This window comes from Branchiostoma belcheri, unplaced genomic scaffold (assembly GCF_001625305.1).
Source record: "Branchiostoma belcheri isolate BF01 breed outbred unplaced genomic scaffold, Haploidv18h27 scaffold21, whole genome shotgun sequence".
Lineage (NCBI taxonomy): Eukaryota > Metazoa > Chordata > Leptocardii > Amphioxiformes > Branchiostomatidae > Branchiostoma > Branchiostoma belcheri.
In genome coordinates this window covers 567,640-585,507 of record NW_017803602.1, presented here as the reverse complement: position 1 = coordinate 585,507, position 17,868 = coordinate 567,640, and the positions used below count along the sequence as shown (strand labels likewise).

At 40.2% G+C, this 17,868-nt stretch overlaps 2 protein-coding genes across 4 annotated transcripts; one reads left to right on the top strand and one right to left on the bottom strand.

The window, feature by feature from the left end:
* The first annotated feature begins 359 nt into the window (after positions 1–359).
* Positions 360–9,928, top strand: LOC109469829 (N-acetylated-alpha-linked acidic dipeptidase-like protein). The gene is made up of 21 exons (XM_019768550.1): positions 360–523; positions 1,315–1,570; positions 2,010–2,111; positions 2,331–2,523; positions 2,626–2,751; positions 2,973–3,153; positions 3,518–3,611; positions 3,982–4,068; positions 4,600–4,694; positions 5,068–5,187; positions 5,481–5,566; positions 5,827–5,890; positions 6,095–6,162; positions 6,618–6,688; positions 6,995–7,085; positions 7,549–7,669; positions 7,869–8,006; positions 8,458–8,539; positions 8,990–9,076; positions 9,317–9,411; positions 9,775–9,928. Exons 1-21 carry the CDS (start codon positions 493–495, stop codon positions 9,876–9,878), a joined length of 2,292 nt encoding a protein of 763 aa, XP_019624109.1. The 5' UTR covers positions 360–492; the 3' UTR covers positions 9,879–9,928.
* Positions 9,929–11,600: 1,672 nt separating this feature from the next.
* Positions 11,601–17,316, bottom strand: LOC109469830 (prolactin regulatory element-binding protein-like). 3 transcript variants are annotated; one of them, XM_019768551.1, is made up of 10 exons: positions 17,169–17,316; positions 16,178–16,388; positions 15,600–15,704; positions 14,895–15,118; positions 14,179–14,262; positions 13,897–14,018; positions 13,204–13,377; positions 12,727–12,799; positions 12,467–12,626; positions 11,601–12,206 (listed from the first exon to the last, which is right to left on the bottom strand). In XM_019768551.1, the coding sequence occupies exons 1-10, from the start codon at positions 17,286–17,288 to the stop codon at positions 12,118–12,120; spliced, it is 1,362 nt and encodes a 453-aa protein (XP_019624110.1). In that variant the 5' UTR covers positions 17,289–17,316; the 3' UTR covers positions 11,601–12,117. The 3 variants fall into 3 exon arrangements, with proteins under 3 accessions (XP_019624110.1, XP_019624111.1, XP_019624112.1); XM_019768552.1 differs by having other exon boundaries at positions 15,600–15,701; XM_019768553.1 differs by lacking the exon at positions 15,600–15,704.
* Positions 17,317–17,868: the final 552 nt, after the last annotated feature.

The window sequence follows — 17,868 nt, the reverse complement described above, 5'->3', positions numbered from 1 at the left end:
AATGAGGAAATTCTATAATTACAGTGTTTTGCATTATAGTACTTTCATACATGTAATGTACTAGTATGTAATCTATGGCAGATGGAACATCACCAGATACCAATTATGCAAATGATGACCTAATTTGCATAATTAATGCGAAAATTCTATGACTCCTTAGTGGTAAATGATGGGAATTTCATACTTGGTACATGTGTAAGTTAATCAAAAGTTAACATCACGATGCATTTATTATGTTAATGTGGAGGTAATTTGCATAATTAAAGAAGAAATTAACATTTACATGTCAAGCCCATATTTCATGGAGGTATGAGATCTCGGAACTCTTGTTTCTTTTGTCTTACATGGTTCTAAAACAACAACCATTCGTCGCCGGTACCGGTGTTTTTGACACCTTTCTTATCATATACTGTCTCTCTTTCCTTCTTCACAGTAACTGGGGAATCGTTGATGAAGTGACTTGAGAAAAGTAACAAGATCACAACTTCGAATATGGAGCCCGGATACGGAGCTATCCTTTTAGGTACAATTTCATTTGTATGTTTGTATTGCGCAATTATGTCAAGGTAACAGTAACAAGAGAATGTAGAAACTTTGAGAAGAATAAGGAAAACAATACAACATATTGATAGAAAGCGATGGCAAGCAGGTCTACTTAGTATTTACTTTTAATTAACAAAAAGTACCTGGTATTGCCTTTCAAATAGCCGGTCAGTGCGACTGTAGCATTTAGGTACACTGTGAGATAGGAAACTTTGCTTGAGTTTACTTTGTCCTATTTGTTATAATTAACTGAAATAGATTTGATTTAGATTTACCTTTTCCTTCACCTAATTATGTCAGAGGATGGAGATTGATAGGAACGTTGGAATTCCCCATATAATCATCTAAAAGTCGCAGTCTTGTTACCTGGATCTACTCGGCTGCCGTTGTCCTGGACAGCACGTCACACTACACACCAAAGTTGTTACCATTGTAGCTGCCTTTGCGGCATATTTACGTTGGATGTGTGTAAATCCAAACCACGGCGACCCCCCGGGTCACCTTTGTCCACTCCGCTGGGGACGATTCAGCTGACTCTGTAACTGGTTGTGTGAAACACAATTACAAGAAGGCTGTCGCAACTCGTCTTTTCCGTAACGCAATAAACTATCACCAAGACACCATTCTTATCAAAATAACAGTTTGGTTATAGGTACAACTTATTGTTACCTAACCATACTCCCTTCATCCCGATTGGCGTACAACGTACGATGATACATACAATGTATCATCCCTAGTGACTAATATATAACAGCACTGATATACTTGCAGGGAGTGATCGAGTAGAAAACTTTGAGGAAAGCAAAAGAACGATGTCCAAAGGCAGGTCCATCCTCCTGGCTGTGTTGTGCGGGTGTGTCGCCCTGGGTGTCGGAGTCATCATAGGATGGTTCTCCAAGACCGGGTTGACGGAGGAAGACCGGGTCGCGCTCGACAAGTTTCGGGCCCTGGTTCGGGACGCCGACGGAACAGTCCGAAACACGATAATGGACGAGATTGATTCGGAGAGAATCCGAGAGAATTTAAGGTATGCGAAACTTCCGGATCCAGGTAATACTGAAGTGGATGTCATACACATGTAATACAGCAAGTGACAAATGAATTCGTCAATGCATTGTTTGTGGAATCGTAAGGAAAATTTTCTCTTGCTTGAATTTTTAGATTATCTTAAAGCCACGCCAATGTACACTCCTGGGCTAATGATCAATTGCTATTGCTTACAACGCCTTTGACGGACGTATATGTGGCTAACCCTGGGAATGCCTTTGAAGAATATATTACCAATTAATTATCGATATCATTTCCATTAATTTTCCCTAATATAGGTTATGTATATATAAATTAACAATTATCAATGTTGTCTATGATAGAATGATTATACGTAAACATGAGGATGTATAAAGTATTTGGACAATTAGTTTTACCATAACATTTTTGACAATTTTATGTCGCTCTGTCCGTCTCAGAGAGCTGGCCAGGAGACCTCACATGGCAGGAACTGCCCCTGATCTTGAGATGGCGGAACTCTTAAGACAAACATGGCTAGACAATGGATTGGATGAGGCCAGGTAGAGCGATTTTGCTGTTCATAGTAATGTTCACTTGAAATTACATGGGGACCTAAGATTATGGTTTGATTCGGAAACTACAAGGTCCACTATTGTTGAACACGTACTTGGGTTTGTTCTCAGTCATTTCGGACATCGTCTAGAATCATTGCTCATCTACCATCTGACACAAATGTCAGGTACAGATTTTTATTCACAGTCTATGTTGGTGCTCTCCAGACTGGTACCCTACGACTTCCTCCTGTCCTACCCACCCATGGGGGAGATGGGTGAGAATAACACGGTAGTGACGGTGGACGGGGTGGGGTACGAGTTTAACGACACTCGCACGGCCCACATCGAGCCTGAACTGCAGGGAGACCCCGACGCACCACAGTTCTTCTACGCCTTTTCTCCACCAGGAAACCCAGTGGTATGTTCAAAAGCTGCCATGTAGGAAATGATCTGTGTAAACCGTTGACAGTGTAGATTGGCAGATAGATAGATATAACATGTCTTTTTCTTTTTATAACAGGGAGAACTTGTATTTGCCAACTATGGTCGCCCACAGGATTTTGAATATCTAGAAAAGAACGCGAGTATCAACTGCACCGGGAAGATAGCTATCGTCAAGTACGGTCGGGAGCTGAGAGGAGCGAAGGTAACGTGTGCGATGATATGTATTCGATTAATACTGTTTAAGTGGAAAATTGTGTTGTGTATTGACGTGAAGGCTTGACGTTTTTATTACAGCTACGTCTATTTAGGAAGACGAATCAATGTGTTGTGTACATGGAGGACTTCTTATTCCGAACTACACCTTATTAAAACCCACTGCGTATCCCGGACCACTTCAGTTTACACTTGAATTTCCTGATGTAGGCAACAAACGCTGCTGCAGTGGGAATGGTGGGGGTCATCATCTACCCTGACCCGGCGGATGTGAACGTGCCCGGCTTGCCGGTGTACCCGGACAGCTGGTTCCTCCCGGGGACCGGGGTGGAGAGGGGCTCCGCACTCGCCGATCCGGGGGAACCGCTCACACCTGGGTATCCGGCAACGGGTAGGGTGTATATAGACCTGGTGACAGGTCCAATATTTGTTCACGATAAGCTCCTCGGTAACAATTGCGAAATGATAAACTATAATCTGATTAGTGTTTGAAAGGAATGTGTATTTGTTTGGCATCGTGGTGCTTGCGATAACCTATAAGAGTAACAGCCAATGTATGGGGGAGGGGTCAACTCGATTTTAGTAAAATTCAATCTTTTTTGGACCTAAATCACAGCAATAACCCAATAATTTTCCTTCTTTCGTTTCATATTTCATAATAATTCTTCTTGGATATCATTATTAGTGGTTTACTCTGGAGGATACACTCTTTCTGCGTTCCTTATGAATATCTTAAGTTTTAATGTTCCCCACAGATTACGCCTACCGTAGACCACTTGGTGATGTTGACGTGTTTCCACCCATCCCTATCTTACCCATCTCATACAACGACGCACAAGAATACGTGAGGTTAGTCAACTCATTCTCCCAGTACTGTCCATCTCAAAGGGCCTGGTTTCATTCGTTGTACAATAGAAAACTGAGGGCATTCTTTAGCTTGGGGTAGCCGTGCATGCATCTTACAAAACTCAGGTGGCTTGTTACCGAAAATGTATGCTGTCTTAGATCCTGTCAGAAGTAGGTTCTGTCGGAGGTTGGTTCTGTGCGACGACCTACGGCGAATGTAAACGTAATGTTTCAAACCGAAAAACCAGCAACGCCAGAACATTTCTAAAACGTCAGTTATTTCTTCGTTGTGTAACGCGTCATTACATGGCAGATTGCCCTCGCCAGCTTTTCCCGATGTATACAACTAAATTATGTCATTAAATTTCTCCAGACGACTTTCCGGAGAAGAAGTGCCCTCGGGTTGGAACGGTTCGCTTCCAATAACCTACAGACTTGGGCCGGGATTTACAGACGATTGGTGAGAAGTTTATATTGGATTTTACCTCCATGTACGGAGGTTTTATGTATGGTGTATTTGTCTTTGTAGTAGGTCAGGTGGTCTTCCCGCAGGTTGGGAGAAAGTGTATATACGAGTATTACGTATGATCTGGGACACTGATAGGGTTAGGTCAACGGTCACAAAGGTCGCCAATAGATTACCAAATTGAATTTAGGTTATCTCATTCTCTGTTTAGGTTATCTCATTCTCAGTATTCTACTGTATTCATGCTTGTCGCCTTATGGAAGGCAGTGGGAAATTGTGTATGCAGAATCAGTGAGAAATTCACGATTATAAATAGTATTAACAAATTCTAAATTAATTTTCTTTATGGATACCGGAAATGGCTCTGTGTGCACGTTGTCGCCACAACTAATTACGGTGCACAAAAATGACACTCAAAATCTTATATCAAGCCAAACAGGTTTAAGCCCTAAAATTTTCTACGTAGCCTAAGTTAACTTATCAGCTGCAGGCTTGTCTAAGGCTTCAATATTTATCATTTTGCAGGGCTGCGAGGGAAGTACGCATGAATGTCTACACAAACACATCAATACAAAGAGTCTACAACGTCATTGGGATGATTAAAGGACGTGTTGAACCAGGTACGATTTTATAGTGTTTTTGCGTTGAGGAAAATGTATACGTGAATACACATGCTAGATATGTATGGGAAAAATAAGGTACAATTAAGCTACGCATAGGTGGTCGATATGGGCAAAAGTATACTATGAGTATGACATGTATTGCAAATATTCAATGTAAAAGCAAGCAACCGTAATACTCCTCAAGTGTTTGTTTGTCGGATAGCCTATTCACGACAATGAACTCCAACATTAATCTATTGCATGGCACAATGGCTGGCTTTATTATACAATTCAAAACAACAATTAACAGTGCTTAATGTGCAAATAACTGGCTATGATTTGACCTACACCGTAGGTCATAACATTTTCTTCAATTCTGTTCTCAATTTAGACCGGTATGTGATGTTTGGGAACCACTATGACGCGTGGGTCCAGGGAGCCATTGATGACACCAGCTCCACGGCCATAAGTCTGGAACTCACCAGGGTGTTTGGAAATCTTGCTACGGAAGGTACACCACGCTTAGATTTTTCAGTTCATGGAATACCTTCATGATGTTAGCTGTCATAATCCATGAACAAACTTACAGAAACAGACCATGTTTGAAGATCAAATGTTTATTCAAGTACGAGTATCGGCAACACGTACACAATGGAAGAGGTCTATAGAGTCAATGGAGTCAATGACAACATTGGGATTGGTAATTAGTTTGATAGGTATTGATTAGAAAAGTCTTGAATATGTTACATATATGTTACGTAAATGTTACATACTTCAAAATGAATTATGTCTGTTAATTTGCAGGGAAGTGGCGTCCTCGCCGGTCTGTTGTATTTGCTGCATGGGGAGCGGAGGAGTTCGGTCTGTTCGGATCCATGGAGTATGTTGAGGTGAAAAGAAAAACCTCTGTTGTAATATACTGTCCTAATTGCACATTTATCTAACGGCCTCCGATGACATGTGTTGTGTATTATGCTCTTTTGTCCAAATTTTATTATGTTGCTCGAACTCAAAGTCAAAGAATATCACACAAATGGTAGATTTTTTTTTGGTTTGGGGGGGTTGAGGTTAGTGCCGCCCCCACCCCACCCACTTACTCTCACTCAACTGTACGATGTTTGAGCGAAGTAATTGCCATACCTCCTTCCAGCAATACGCCAAACTGCTCGGAGAACGCCTTGTCACCTACGTCAATATGGACGTTGGAGTTTCAGGTAGATGTTTTACATTATATCATCAGGCAGTAAATTCCAGTGGCTCATAAACAAACCCATCAACTCAACCTTTATATCTACGCTAACGTTTCACGGTAAGCCACTAATTTGGTGATAGACTACAATAGCCCATTGTCTACCTTCAATTTGATAAGTCTTTTATTGGCATTGATACTTCTTACTTGCATCTCAACTTACTTGCAGGAAACTACAGCCTTGCTGTAGGAGCAAGTCCATCCCTTCGCAACGCCATTTATGAGGCCACGAAACGGGTTTGTACACACAGGGTGACATTTCTATTGGCAGTCACAAAAAAAACTCTGGCACGTTTAGTGTTTCTGTTTTTGTCGTCTCAGTGTTAAGGTCATATTGAAGGGTGCCTGAGGACTTTTTGGAAATACTAGTATAGAAAAAAAACTCTATCTGACATGGTAGACTTTTAGGTCTATTTTTATAATCTATGATATATTTTTTGCCAGGGCCACATTTTGACCGCGAAATTGAACGACAAAGTTCGCAATTTTTACGCGCCATCTACCATCCGGGCTCCCACATATGGAGCGTTCTGTGTGCTCTTCCAAATAATGTGCACACCCCCCGGCCCCACTGAAGCGAAAGCACGAGGCCAGTAATTTCTTGTCACTGGTGCATATGTGATTTATACTAATACTGGCACCAATAGAACGATTGCATCTTACTTGTTTTCCCTTGTCATACCCGTGAGTAGGTCCCTAGTCCACACAACACGCCTGACAAAACTGTGTATGACGACTGGGCACAAGGCAAGGAAACTCCATTGTAAGATCTGCATTTCTCTTTATTGGCCAAGATTAATAAAAATATTCCTTAAAATATAGATAACATTCTAATGTCTGTATACACATCAATAATTTCAAAGTTAATAGTGCTAGTTATATTCTACAACTTGATAGCCACAGACCTATGTAGCAGATTTCTTATTTCAGTTCACACATGCTTGATCGAAATTATGTTTCCTGGTGGTAAAATGCATTCTACTAGTTTTGGCGTGTTAAATTGGTTCTAAACCAGGTTTAAATTTGCATCACAATTTGTCATTAATTGTAATCGACGTTTTGATGACAGCATCGGCGGCATTACCTTGAGCACGGACCACTCTTCCTTTGCCCTGCGAGTCGGCACTCCTGTCATGACCATGGCTTATGATCACGACAAGGTCAGGACATTTCTTAATCACCTGCAACAACATATCTATTCCTAACTGACCATTGTATACCAAAGTTCAAGATTTTTTTTCATTGCATCCAGATGTTTCTGTGTTTATAGGAAAAAGGAAAACTATACGTGCCTCTTAACGTTACAAAACACACACATGACAGAAAGTGTTTTGGTCCTCCACCGTCTCCTAACAAGAAGTCAAACCTAACCAGTTATATATCATCAATATGATTTGGAGTTAGCATTTAGATTTATACTAGACAGATGGGTTTTTTTTTTTTATTCATTCGATATTTTTGTCTTGTCACTGTGCTGGCAATTATCCTTTCGGCAGGCAACACTTGCAAGAAAGTTGATCGTTTATCATTCTCATCTAAATAAGTGTAGATATACGAACAATATGGCGTGTTTGATATTGGAATTGCTATAGCGCTAAGAGTTATATTCTATATTCTCCCCAGACAGGGTACCCTATAGGGACGGCCTATCCTGTGTACCACACTGGTTATGACAACATGGACGTCATGGAACGCTTTGTTGACCCTGACTTCTCGGTTCACCGTGCATTAGCCAGAACAGCAGGTAAAGGATGGATTATTGGGAGCTCTCATTATTGTAGACCAACCATTCCAACTGCTATCCCTACGTGGCATTCAGAAATAAATATACACTGCATCTATTTTTATGTATTTTGGAGAGTTTTAACAATATACATTTGTACGCCTGTCCTGATGCGCGAACTGAAATATTCCGCTGTTCTGCGCCGCCTGTCATGTTACAGGAGAACTGCTGAGGTACCTGTCAGATGAAGTACTTCTGCCTCTGGAGTGGGAACAGTACGTCCCAGTCCTCACCGCGGGGCTAAACGCCACGGAAACAGACTACGGCACGGCGTTAGAGGAACAAGGCATCCGCCTCGGTAATCATTTCTGTACTTTCTATCTACCTCCTGCATGGCACGGAAGTCGTGCTTTTGGCGACGCCTCCGGGCGGAGGCATTTGTGTAAGTCATTACAATCGCTTTGAAAGGAAGAATGGCTGCCTTCTCCTATATGCTGAAATGTGTATTTGGTATATGGCCCACACTGTAAGATACCAGTACAACAAAGAGAGCCGTATGAAAATGCCCAGAAAAACGCCAAAAATATGCTTAACCCTAAATCTCCCCCACCAATCCTGTATAATTCACTACACGCATGTGTGGTGAACATTTGTAAAGGAGATTTCTGGCTCCATCACATACAATAATAATCATTCAATCGTCGCCATGGTAATGTTTTATTGCCTTTCTTGTTGGTGGGTTTATCTGTGGGTGTTTCTGTGCAGTAATTATATTACATTAGTTAGTACTTTTCAATCCTCTCCGCTAGATGGTTTGTCGTCGGCCATCCAGAACTTCAGTGCTGCAGCAGCAGCGTTTCAGGACATACTGGACAGAGTGGACAAAGACAAGTGAGTACTGCGTAATGTAGGCCAACTTGGTAACCGTACATGATTGAGTGTGTAGATTGTTGCTTTTTGACTATACAATTATGTATAAGCATCGATTATACCATGAAACCGGAAAAGTATTTTACTTTTGCATGACATCTCTTTAAAGCTCCCTTTTCGCTAGACGGCGATCATTGAGCGACCATAAATGTATTTATTTGTCCCTTGATTTCATAACTGGGATATGACGCAAGATGCAAAAGGACAGACAACAAAACACACAATTGCAAAATGTACCAACATTCGTTCTTTGTTTGTTTATGAACTTCATTGAGCGATCTGTCAATTATTTGATAGCTCATTGGCCGCGACCTTTAGGAAACTGATCGTGAGACACATTACGTAGTTTTTACTTCCTATAGTACAGTGCAGTACAGTACATAGTTTACATACCTTTTCTTTCTTTGACAGCCCAATTCAGGCGCGGATGGTAAACGACCAGCTAGTTGCGGTGAACAAAGCGTTTATTGACACCAACAGTCAACATGTGTTCTTCAAGTAAGTACAGCAAACTACACTTGCTGCGATATTTTAATTTTAGTCTTTAGAACATGGAACTGTAACAGAGAATACAGTAACCACACGTCTATGAGGATTTTAGATACAGGCGTTATATTTTTAAAAGATCTATTTAACAATAGATGCTGGTAGCTATATGTTCTGTTAGTAGAGTCTGTTTACTTGTTGAAAGCCTTTACTGTGTACATGTTGTAACTTGGTTCTTCACTGCTTCCCCAGACATGTCTTGTTCTCCCCACCCTACTGCACCGTCGGCACCAGTAACGCCTTCCCTGGGATAGTAGATGCGATGTGTGGAGGGCCACAAGGCGAAGGTAACCACACAACTTTAAAAACTAGACTACCCTTCTTTGTTCAAGATGTACAGATGGAAACATCTATTACATCGGTTATTTTCAATGTTATGTCAATTATTTGAGTTATTTGGCTGCTAGTCAATGGCAACGTTAGTCTCTGCTTGCCTTTTTTTACCACCCTCTCACTTGGGCATTTGTCAATCTCCTAATTACCCCCCATGCTATCATTGGTTGCTCTGGTAATTAAGATGGGCAGGCAGGATTAGACTATTCCATCTACCCAAGAGTTAGCATGTTTGAGCAAATGACAAATTTATGTGACAAATGTTGGATCTCCATAAACCCTGCTAGTAACACATGCTGCATCCTTGTTTATTCCAGGTTGGGAGGAAGTTAAGAAGCAAGTGGCTGCCATTACTTTTACCATCCAGTCAGCTGCAGATGCTTTAAATGATGTAGACAGCATTGCTGGTCCAAAATGGTGACTTCGTAAAATTATAGGTGACAAAATCCAATAAAACTTTAAAAAGGTCTTGAACTGCAGTATTACAATATTATTATATATTTACTGTCTTGGACACGTCTATTGAACATAACTGAATTTAGACGCATTTACATTTACCATTATCAATGTTTATTCAACATTCATGGCAAAAAGGTGAATGGCAAAATAGACAGAAGCCATCTTAATACAATTTGTTAACAGAAACATCCCATACATAAATACATCAAATCAGTTTTAGCCAGCAGCCATTCTCAGGGAATGTGCAGATGTCAACAACTTACATGTATGGTCATAGCCACAATGACAAACATACGAAGTCATATACAACCGAGAGATACAACTGTGGTAGCATTGGGTATTGTTGAGTATAGCAGAAAGCTACATTCAGGTCTTCCTTAGTTGAATTATTCTAGAAGGCCACCAGTAAGGCTTAATCCTTGCCTAGAGTTTTGTTCCTGTTTATGTCATCTTAGTCGGTGTAATGAGCTCATGGAGTCCCTACCCAGTGGGGTGATGCCATTCCACAATTATAAAATAACAATACAACTATCATATGATTTTTAAAAAATAATTCTATAAACTATTTCAAGAAAACTAACACAATCTTGAAATAATTCTACAAGCACAAAGTCTGGTAATCAAGGCTTTTAAATCATGCAGACACCTTTGCTTACAGTTACAGGATTGTGCTTATTAACAAACCTTAAGCAAATAACAGAACTTAAGAAATAGGACAAATAAGAAAATTGTAGAAGTAATCTACAGTCATAGGTTAATACTTTGTGAGATTACCTTCATGTTAATTTGACTTACAACAAGCATTATCAAGCATTTCTGTAGCTAGAAGTTTATTACAAGAACGTCTCTGGATGATAAAAAAATTCATCCATACACAAAGGTTTGGACCAGGACAATGGGGGATGGGGCAAGAAAAGGCAACATCACATGGGATGTTTAGATGTGTATACCGATAAACATTGTTTTTAAGAATGTGGATGGATTATTTGCCATGACAACATGTAGGTAAAGCCATCCCTATGCAAATGTAGTTCCTGGCCTACATGCATGTTACACAATCTCTCCCCGTCAGAAACTGAGCCTGTACATGTGGCCTTTCTCCTCTAGCCTGAAAGAACCATTCCCATTCCAGAACTACCTGTAGCTATGTAAGTTAGTCCAATAGGAGCTCAGGATTCTCTGTCATTATGGAAACCAGTCATCACAGCCTCTAGCACTATGGTAGACCAGTGACAGTTTTATGTCTGACAACAATTAGTTCATTAAAGCACATATGCATAAATTAATAAACAAGATGTTCCCAATTTTCCTGACTTACAAGAGGCATCGGCCATCAAAATTCTAGGGAACAGACCAGTAGAAGGCCTGTTACTGAGTGCTAGAAGCCAGATGTAGTCAGGCTATAATATCAGGTACTTCTTATAGACCAATAGTTTGACCCAGTAGATATACATGTAGGTAACGTTACATGTGTTTAACATTGAGACACAGAAGTCTGGGGCACAGATACACTGTACATATTCACACATGGCAAGTTCTGAAAACAAGCAATTTCACTGCAGCACACTCTCATGTATCAAAATAGTTGCCTTACAATCAACTAATGTCACCTGGCTACTCAATGAGATTTCCAACATCATGATTTCATTACATTAATTCATTTAGCTCTCAATACAATAAATACAATGTCAATCCAAGTGCCATCCTGCAATATGACTTCACATGATTGTGTAGCACATATATTATTGCTAAATTTCACATATTCTCAAGCACTATTAAAAAGGATGGACTTGTTCCAAAGGATGGTCTTGTAAGTCTACACATACACGTAACTACATGTATTCAGAGGTACATGTAGCTGACATCACAAATTCTGTAGCTTCCTGCCTCCTTCCAACTGTGCACAGGTACTGGTGTTTGTCTCAACTAAAAATCCAAGTCTTATCTAAAATAGACAGGCTAAGCTAGTTTTCAAATTGTTACAAGCAGCAGAAGTACATGAAGATATGTTTGTGATGATTCATATGAATTAAGTCAGTGTAGATGAAAGCTTTGGACTTAGCAATTCAGAAAATGGTGGTGCCTTTACTTAGTAAATTTTGTGAGAAATACAAAGAATTACTTTTGACTATTAAGACCATTGCAACTATGACTTATCATTTAAAAAAGCCTCTGCTTTCCTACATCATTTGAGTAGTTCCCTACATGAGTCCCTGTTGTCCCAGGTACACCATGATCACCACTATCAGCACCAGGAAACCAATCACTGCAAACCATACACTGATCATAACTGGAAAACAAGAAGGGAACACCATTATGATTTCTGCACATGTAACAGTTTCTTATATATATGAACTAATTGAACTCTAAATACATGTACTTCCCGGAGGAATAAATTCTGCTTTTCTCTTGTCATTTAAGTTTCCAAAACAAGAAAAATACTAGTAAGTTCTAAAATCATGCACCATATGCATTTTACCCAATTGCGTGTGTGAAATGCTCAAAGTAAATACTAGTAGTAGTAGTAGTAGTACCATCCTGGTAACTTACATCTAGGTCGCAGTGGCGTCAGGTTAACATGGTGGTCAGCTGACACACTGACCAGGGCAGTCTCCGCCCCTTTGGTCAGTTCTGCTGTTACGGCATTGTTCTTCAGGAAAGACAGACCTGTCACGAAGATGCCATGGGCCTCACTCACCCGGTGGACTTTCTGGGGGGGGGGGGAACGTCAAATAAACAAGTCAATTGATTGGCCTAAGTTAGTATCTACTGTATGTAAACCATCCAACAGTGATGAAGTCAAATCCTACCTGTAAACTCCAGGACACGTATATCATGGTATCACCTGAGTTGGTTCCCACCCCAAGAAATACTCCATCATCACTGCAAAATGAAAAGAGGGTAAAGGAGGGAAAATCGTCAGAAATATATAATATATAAGGATAAGTTTTAACTGCAACATCATGCAGTTTAAATAAATGATAAATCCTGACACAGCAAATATGTGTTTGCATTGTATTACTATCTGTAATACAGACGTTTTTGTTTCAACCAACGGTAATCAAAGCAAAAACCTCCTTTACCTCCTAACACAAAATAGAATCATACTGTTTTTTCTCATTAACAGTACTGTACCATGTTTGTTATTTGTTCTATTGCTTCTGAAGGAGTAATATAAACAATGATTTAAAAAATCTGAACTGCAAGAAGTAGAAACAAAAAAGTCCTATATGTATATGCACCATTCATAGAAAGCATTTAAAATACAGGAAATGGTTAAACAGTACCTGACAGCTAGAGAAGACAGTACATCAGTGCCTGTGGACCGGGTTTTTTCTGGAACAAACTTCATGGCGTCCCACTTGGTGAGGTAACAGGGTAGAGGCTTCCTCTCTCGCCGTGCTGGGATGTGCATCGTGTACAGCTGTACTGTCGACTTCTTCTCCTGGGATGTGCCAAACCTTCAACAACACACAGCAACAGCAGTACATTACTACAGATATGCATTCAAACTATGTTTACTAAGAGGTAGCATATACTGTAAAGTCTTAGAAATGTTTGCAGTGGTTTTAATCTATTTCCATCTCTTCCTACAAAATCCAGGATGCTGTGAATAGGACTCCAGGAAGAGTAGTGATGTACATATTATCACTAATGGAGATTCCTTAATAAACAAACAAACAAACAAACAAACAAATGTGCATTTAGTGTATCATAATTTACTGTGAATACAGTAGTGTATCAATTACTGTACTACAGAATTGTTTCAACTGCAAACTTCATAATCAGACACAGCAAAAACCTCCCTTTTCCCTTCTACCAGAATCAAGAACCAAATAGTTGTTTTCAAATAATGTGGGCTAATTTCAAGAAAGGAAAAGTTCCGATAAACCTTGCAGGCCGGCACTGTTCCAGATATTTAAAACTTTTCTGGACATTATTATCAATAAAACTGAAGATGGAATGTACACCTGTCCTACCTGACAGCCTTTATTCTGTAGCTCTTGTCTGGTACCTTTTTATCCCAGTGTAGTTCTGCCTCCCTCTTACCACTCTCTACCTTCCACACATAGGCATGGTGGTCTCGAGACACAGACACTATCTGTCCAACAGCAAAACAGGCATGTGAAGTGAAGTAAAATACTTCCAGGAAGACTGTGAATATGTGATACATTAGGTAACTACTGAGAAACAGCAAATCAAATAGTGTATATTGCATCCAGGATACTGATTGCAGCAGATTGATCTCTAGAGCTAGTCACCTTGTTCCCTGATGGACTGATATCCAGGTCATCAATCTCATCCAGGTGGGCTTTGATATCCAGTTTCTTCTCAAGCTTGGGGATCTGGTAACCATAAAAGGAGATTAGAAACATTGCCAGTTATTGATCTCTTCTTTTACCATGGACACTTCATCCTTTATTAGTATTCTCCCAACTTCTAAAAAAACTTCTGCATAGGCAAGTCTAAGCTAAAGACAAAGTTTAATTGTATAAGCATGCATACATTCCCTGCACACAATTTTGGCAACTATGTACTAGTAGCTACCAGAGAGTTTTGGGCTGTTAAATGGCAGCTTCCATTTTTTTCCATTTCAGCTCCCCATGTCATTTCAGCTTTTATTGTAGAATTCAATTTGAACTTGCATTTGGCCATACATGATATGGGCATGTAAGCAGAACATACTGTGCCTGGCCTGCGAAAAGCCTTTCACGGTTTTCGTTGGAAGTTTGGTCACCGTTGCATCAGAATTTTTTTGCCTGTTGCAGAGGATATCTTTTCCAACACAACATTTGGAAACTGCAGACGGAGTGTTAACCTTATATGTGCGAATATGACTAAGTGCTAAGCAAAATACATTACGGGTTTTGCGCAGGTGCAGTACGTTCTGCTGACGTGCTCATGATATGTAATGTCAACACACCATATGTACGTGTAATCCATAATACCTAATGCTTTAAGAGGTGGTGTTTCTTACCTTCCATACCCTAACATGCCCATCTGCTCCCCCTGTGGCAATGATGTCCCCATCCCTACTGAACCGCACCACTTTCTGAAACGGCTCCTCCTTGTGGAAGTCAGTATCAACGCAGGCCAGTGACTCCACCTTGTAATCACTACTTGTATGTTCTGTCCCCTCTAAAGACTTCTCTGCCTTCGGTCCTGTCGACCCTTTTCTCTTTCTCAAGTTGGCTTCATTTTCTGAGTGAAAAAGGTAGTTTTGTAGGCATTAACTACATTTGGGCCCTTACTTTAAGTAGCCAGCAATTATGACGGTCTAACACAAAGCCTAAGCCTGCTACATTTGTTGTATCAGCAAGTTATGTGGTGAACCTGAGCCCACAACAGCAGAAAAAGCAAGTGTTTAGCATGGGGACAACAACTGTACTTTTTTTCTGAACATTATTATATGGTTATATTCAAGGACTGGGTTATGAATGTTAAAAGCTTTGCTATTTCTTGCAAAAGGAAGACAGGCAACATACATATCCCCATACACATACTTGTATCACAGTAACATGACAGCTAAGTGTTACATAGGTTCAGATATCTACATGCTATCTGGCAGGTAAAATTCTCCATAAATATAAGTGTCAATACTTTTGAGTACACTTCAAACACTGCAAACTTAGAATGCAGAGTGAAATTTCAACTGGCCAGTTATACAGACCAACCAACCGACCGGCAGATTTGGTTTTCTTTCCACGTTTTCTCCTTCCTCTCTTCCCACCCTCTCTCTCTCCTGTCTTCTTACCCCTCTTGCCTGCTTGATTAACTCTACTTGCTTCTAAACACATGGTCAAAGACAGACCAGATAGGACAGGAAGACAAAGACAACAAGACATCTGAATAGAAATTGTCCAGTAGGAGAAAAGGTTATATAGGTAAAATAGACCTCAAAAGTGAAAGAACAGATATGAGGATACAAACTAACAAAGGACTTCATACTTATGGAATTGAACTGTTCTCCAAATGCAAAAAAAATGGTCTCCTAGAATTTTTTACTGAATCACTTGGTCCTCTTCAGCTAACTGATCCAATCACTCAGGACAAGTGACTTCACATGCATGTGTGATGTCGGGAATGTGTCGAAGGTTGTTTGCCTCTCGTAATGAATGCGCCCAGGGACTGTGTATGTACCTCCTTTAGCCATGCTCTGAGTCCAATTTTTTTAGTTGGATAACAGTTCAGTATTGTTCCATAGTAATGTACTTTACTACCTGTAACTCAGATGAACTTTCATGCTAAAAAATTCCATACCTTTATCTGCATCTTGCTCCCCCTCATCAGATGCCACATTGCTTTTTGTTATTCTGAAGAGCTGACATTTTCCATCCATCCCAGCAGCCACCAGGTGCCCCTTCCCATCAGACCTTGCTGCGAGGCTCATGACAGCCCTGGGGTCGGTGCTGTGTTTGTGGATGCTGGTGGCGACACAGTTCTTCCCCTCACCCTGGAGCTCAAAGATTTCCTAGGAGACATTCAGCAGTCATAAGTGGCTGCCATGCTACGAGTATCTGCTTATATCCTCAGAGCAAATGTTAATGTAGGCGGAGCTGAGTATTGGAGTACCAGGCTATTCCAACAGGTATAAAATCACTGTACCAAAATATTTAGTAATGTTGCAAAGGCCAGGAGGAGCATCAGCATGTCAGGGAAATACCATTTTTCGCAGCAATATAGTGAACAATAGTGTTTTGTAGTCAAGGGAAATATGGTTCAAATTCTCGGTTGCAATGTAGCATTTATGAGTAACACTCTATCCAGGTGAATCCAATAATTTCATCAATGTATGCGTGCAATCTTGTAAACTTGTAAACAAATCTAACATACAAGTGTAGGTGTGAGTAGACAAAATGCTACAAAAAATTAATGCATATGACTCAGTCATTGTGAACCGTGTTTAATTTACAGGACATTATGGCTACGTGTACATATGCATGTATCATATTATGCAATAGTATTTGATCAGGCCTCAGATCGCTATGGAGATATACTGGTGTTGGATTAATAACTGTCACATTTTTCTGATAACACACGTTCATGGGCGGTTTTGGATCAATCTCAAATCTGTATAATATTGATATGGTCGCCCGTATACCGTAGTTGAAGTAATTTATAGCTAGCGCCACTGACAGCTGAATCATCAACATCTGGAACCCCCGAAGAGAGGGAGGGGGGCAAGGGCCGCGGCAGCATACACCCAGAAACCACATAAATATTCAATACTCCAATAACATCACAGCTTTACCATGGCATTCTCGACACCTGTCCTGGCCGCACCGCCACCTCCTGCCACCAGAATGTGCGAGTCGTCCAGCAGGGTGACCGCGTATAGAGGATAGTTGGCACTGCATAGTCGGACCGCCATCTTGATGGCTTGTCACTAGACGACTCCATTTCGATATAGTAACTAACAACATCTATCCAACACGCAATTCTTTTAAAAACATATCTAGAGATGCAATTTTGTATCGTTAAATATTGAAATGTTTAACTGAAAAATAAACAAGCGGCTATCCTCAATTTTGAGCTAAATTTTTGCATATTTAACAACGAAATAACACCCCCTTTAATCACAATGATATGAACCAGATTGCAATACTTGAAAGCTGAAAGAGCGCCCTCGTGTGACTCCTTAAAATTCTACAAGTACAACGTTTGACAAACGTTCACGTATCTAATACTACATGTACTAAGGCCACACCAATTTAATTTGTTGTTTCTCGGATAGTCCTGTCCATTTTTTTCTGATTTGCAAAAAGGTTCTAAATCAACTGAAAAATGTTCAATGAAAGACACATTTTGGCCCCAACGGTTGAAGAAAGTCAGTACTTTTCTTCCTAGTTTTTCAATGTAACAATGCAATTTTGTTTCATTAAAAGCTCAAAATCTATTGTTTTAATTATAAACCAGCCGGGTATGTTCACTTCATGGCTCATATTGTAACA

Coding starts and splice junctions, on each gene's coding strand:
- LOC109469830 (XM_019768551.1), bottom strand. CDS start 17,288: ATGGCGGTCCGACTATGCAGTGCCAACTATCCTCTATACGCGGTCACC. Junction 15,119..15,599: donor AAAGAAAACCAAATCTGCCG/GTCGGTTGGTTG, acceptor TTTTTCACTCAG/AAAATGAAGCCAACTTGAGA. Junction 14,263..14,894: donor GGCATGTTAGGGTATGGAAG/GTAAGAAACACC, acceptor TATGGTTACCAG/ATCCCCAAGCTTGAGAAGAA.
- LOC109469829 (XM_019768550.1), top strand. CDS start 493: ATGGAGCCCGGATACGGAGCTATCCTTTTAG. Junction 2,524..2,625: donor CTCCACCAGGAAACCCAGTG/GTATGTTCAAAA, acceptor TTTTTATAACAG/GGAGAACTTGTATTTGCCAA. Junction 9,412..9,774: donor TGGAGGGCCACAAGGCGAAG/GTAACCACACAA, acceptor TGTTTATTCCAG/GTTGGGAGGAAGTTAAGAAG.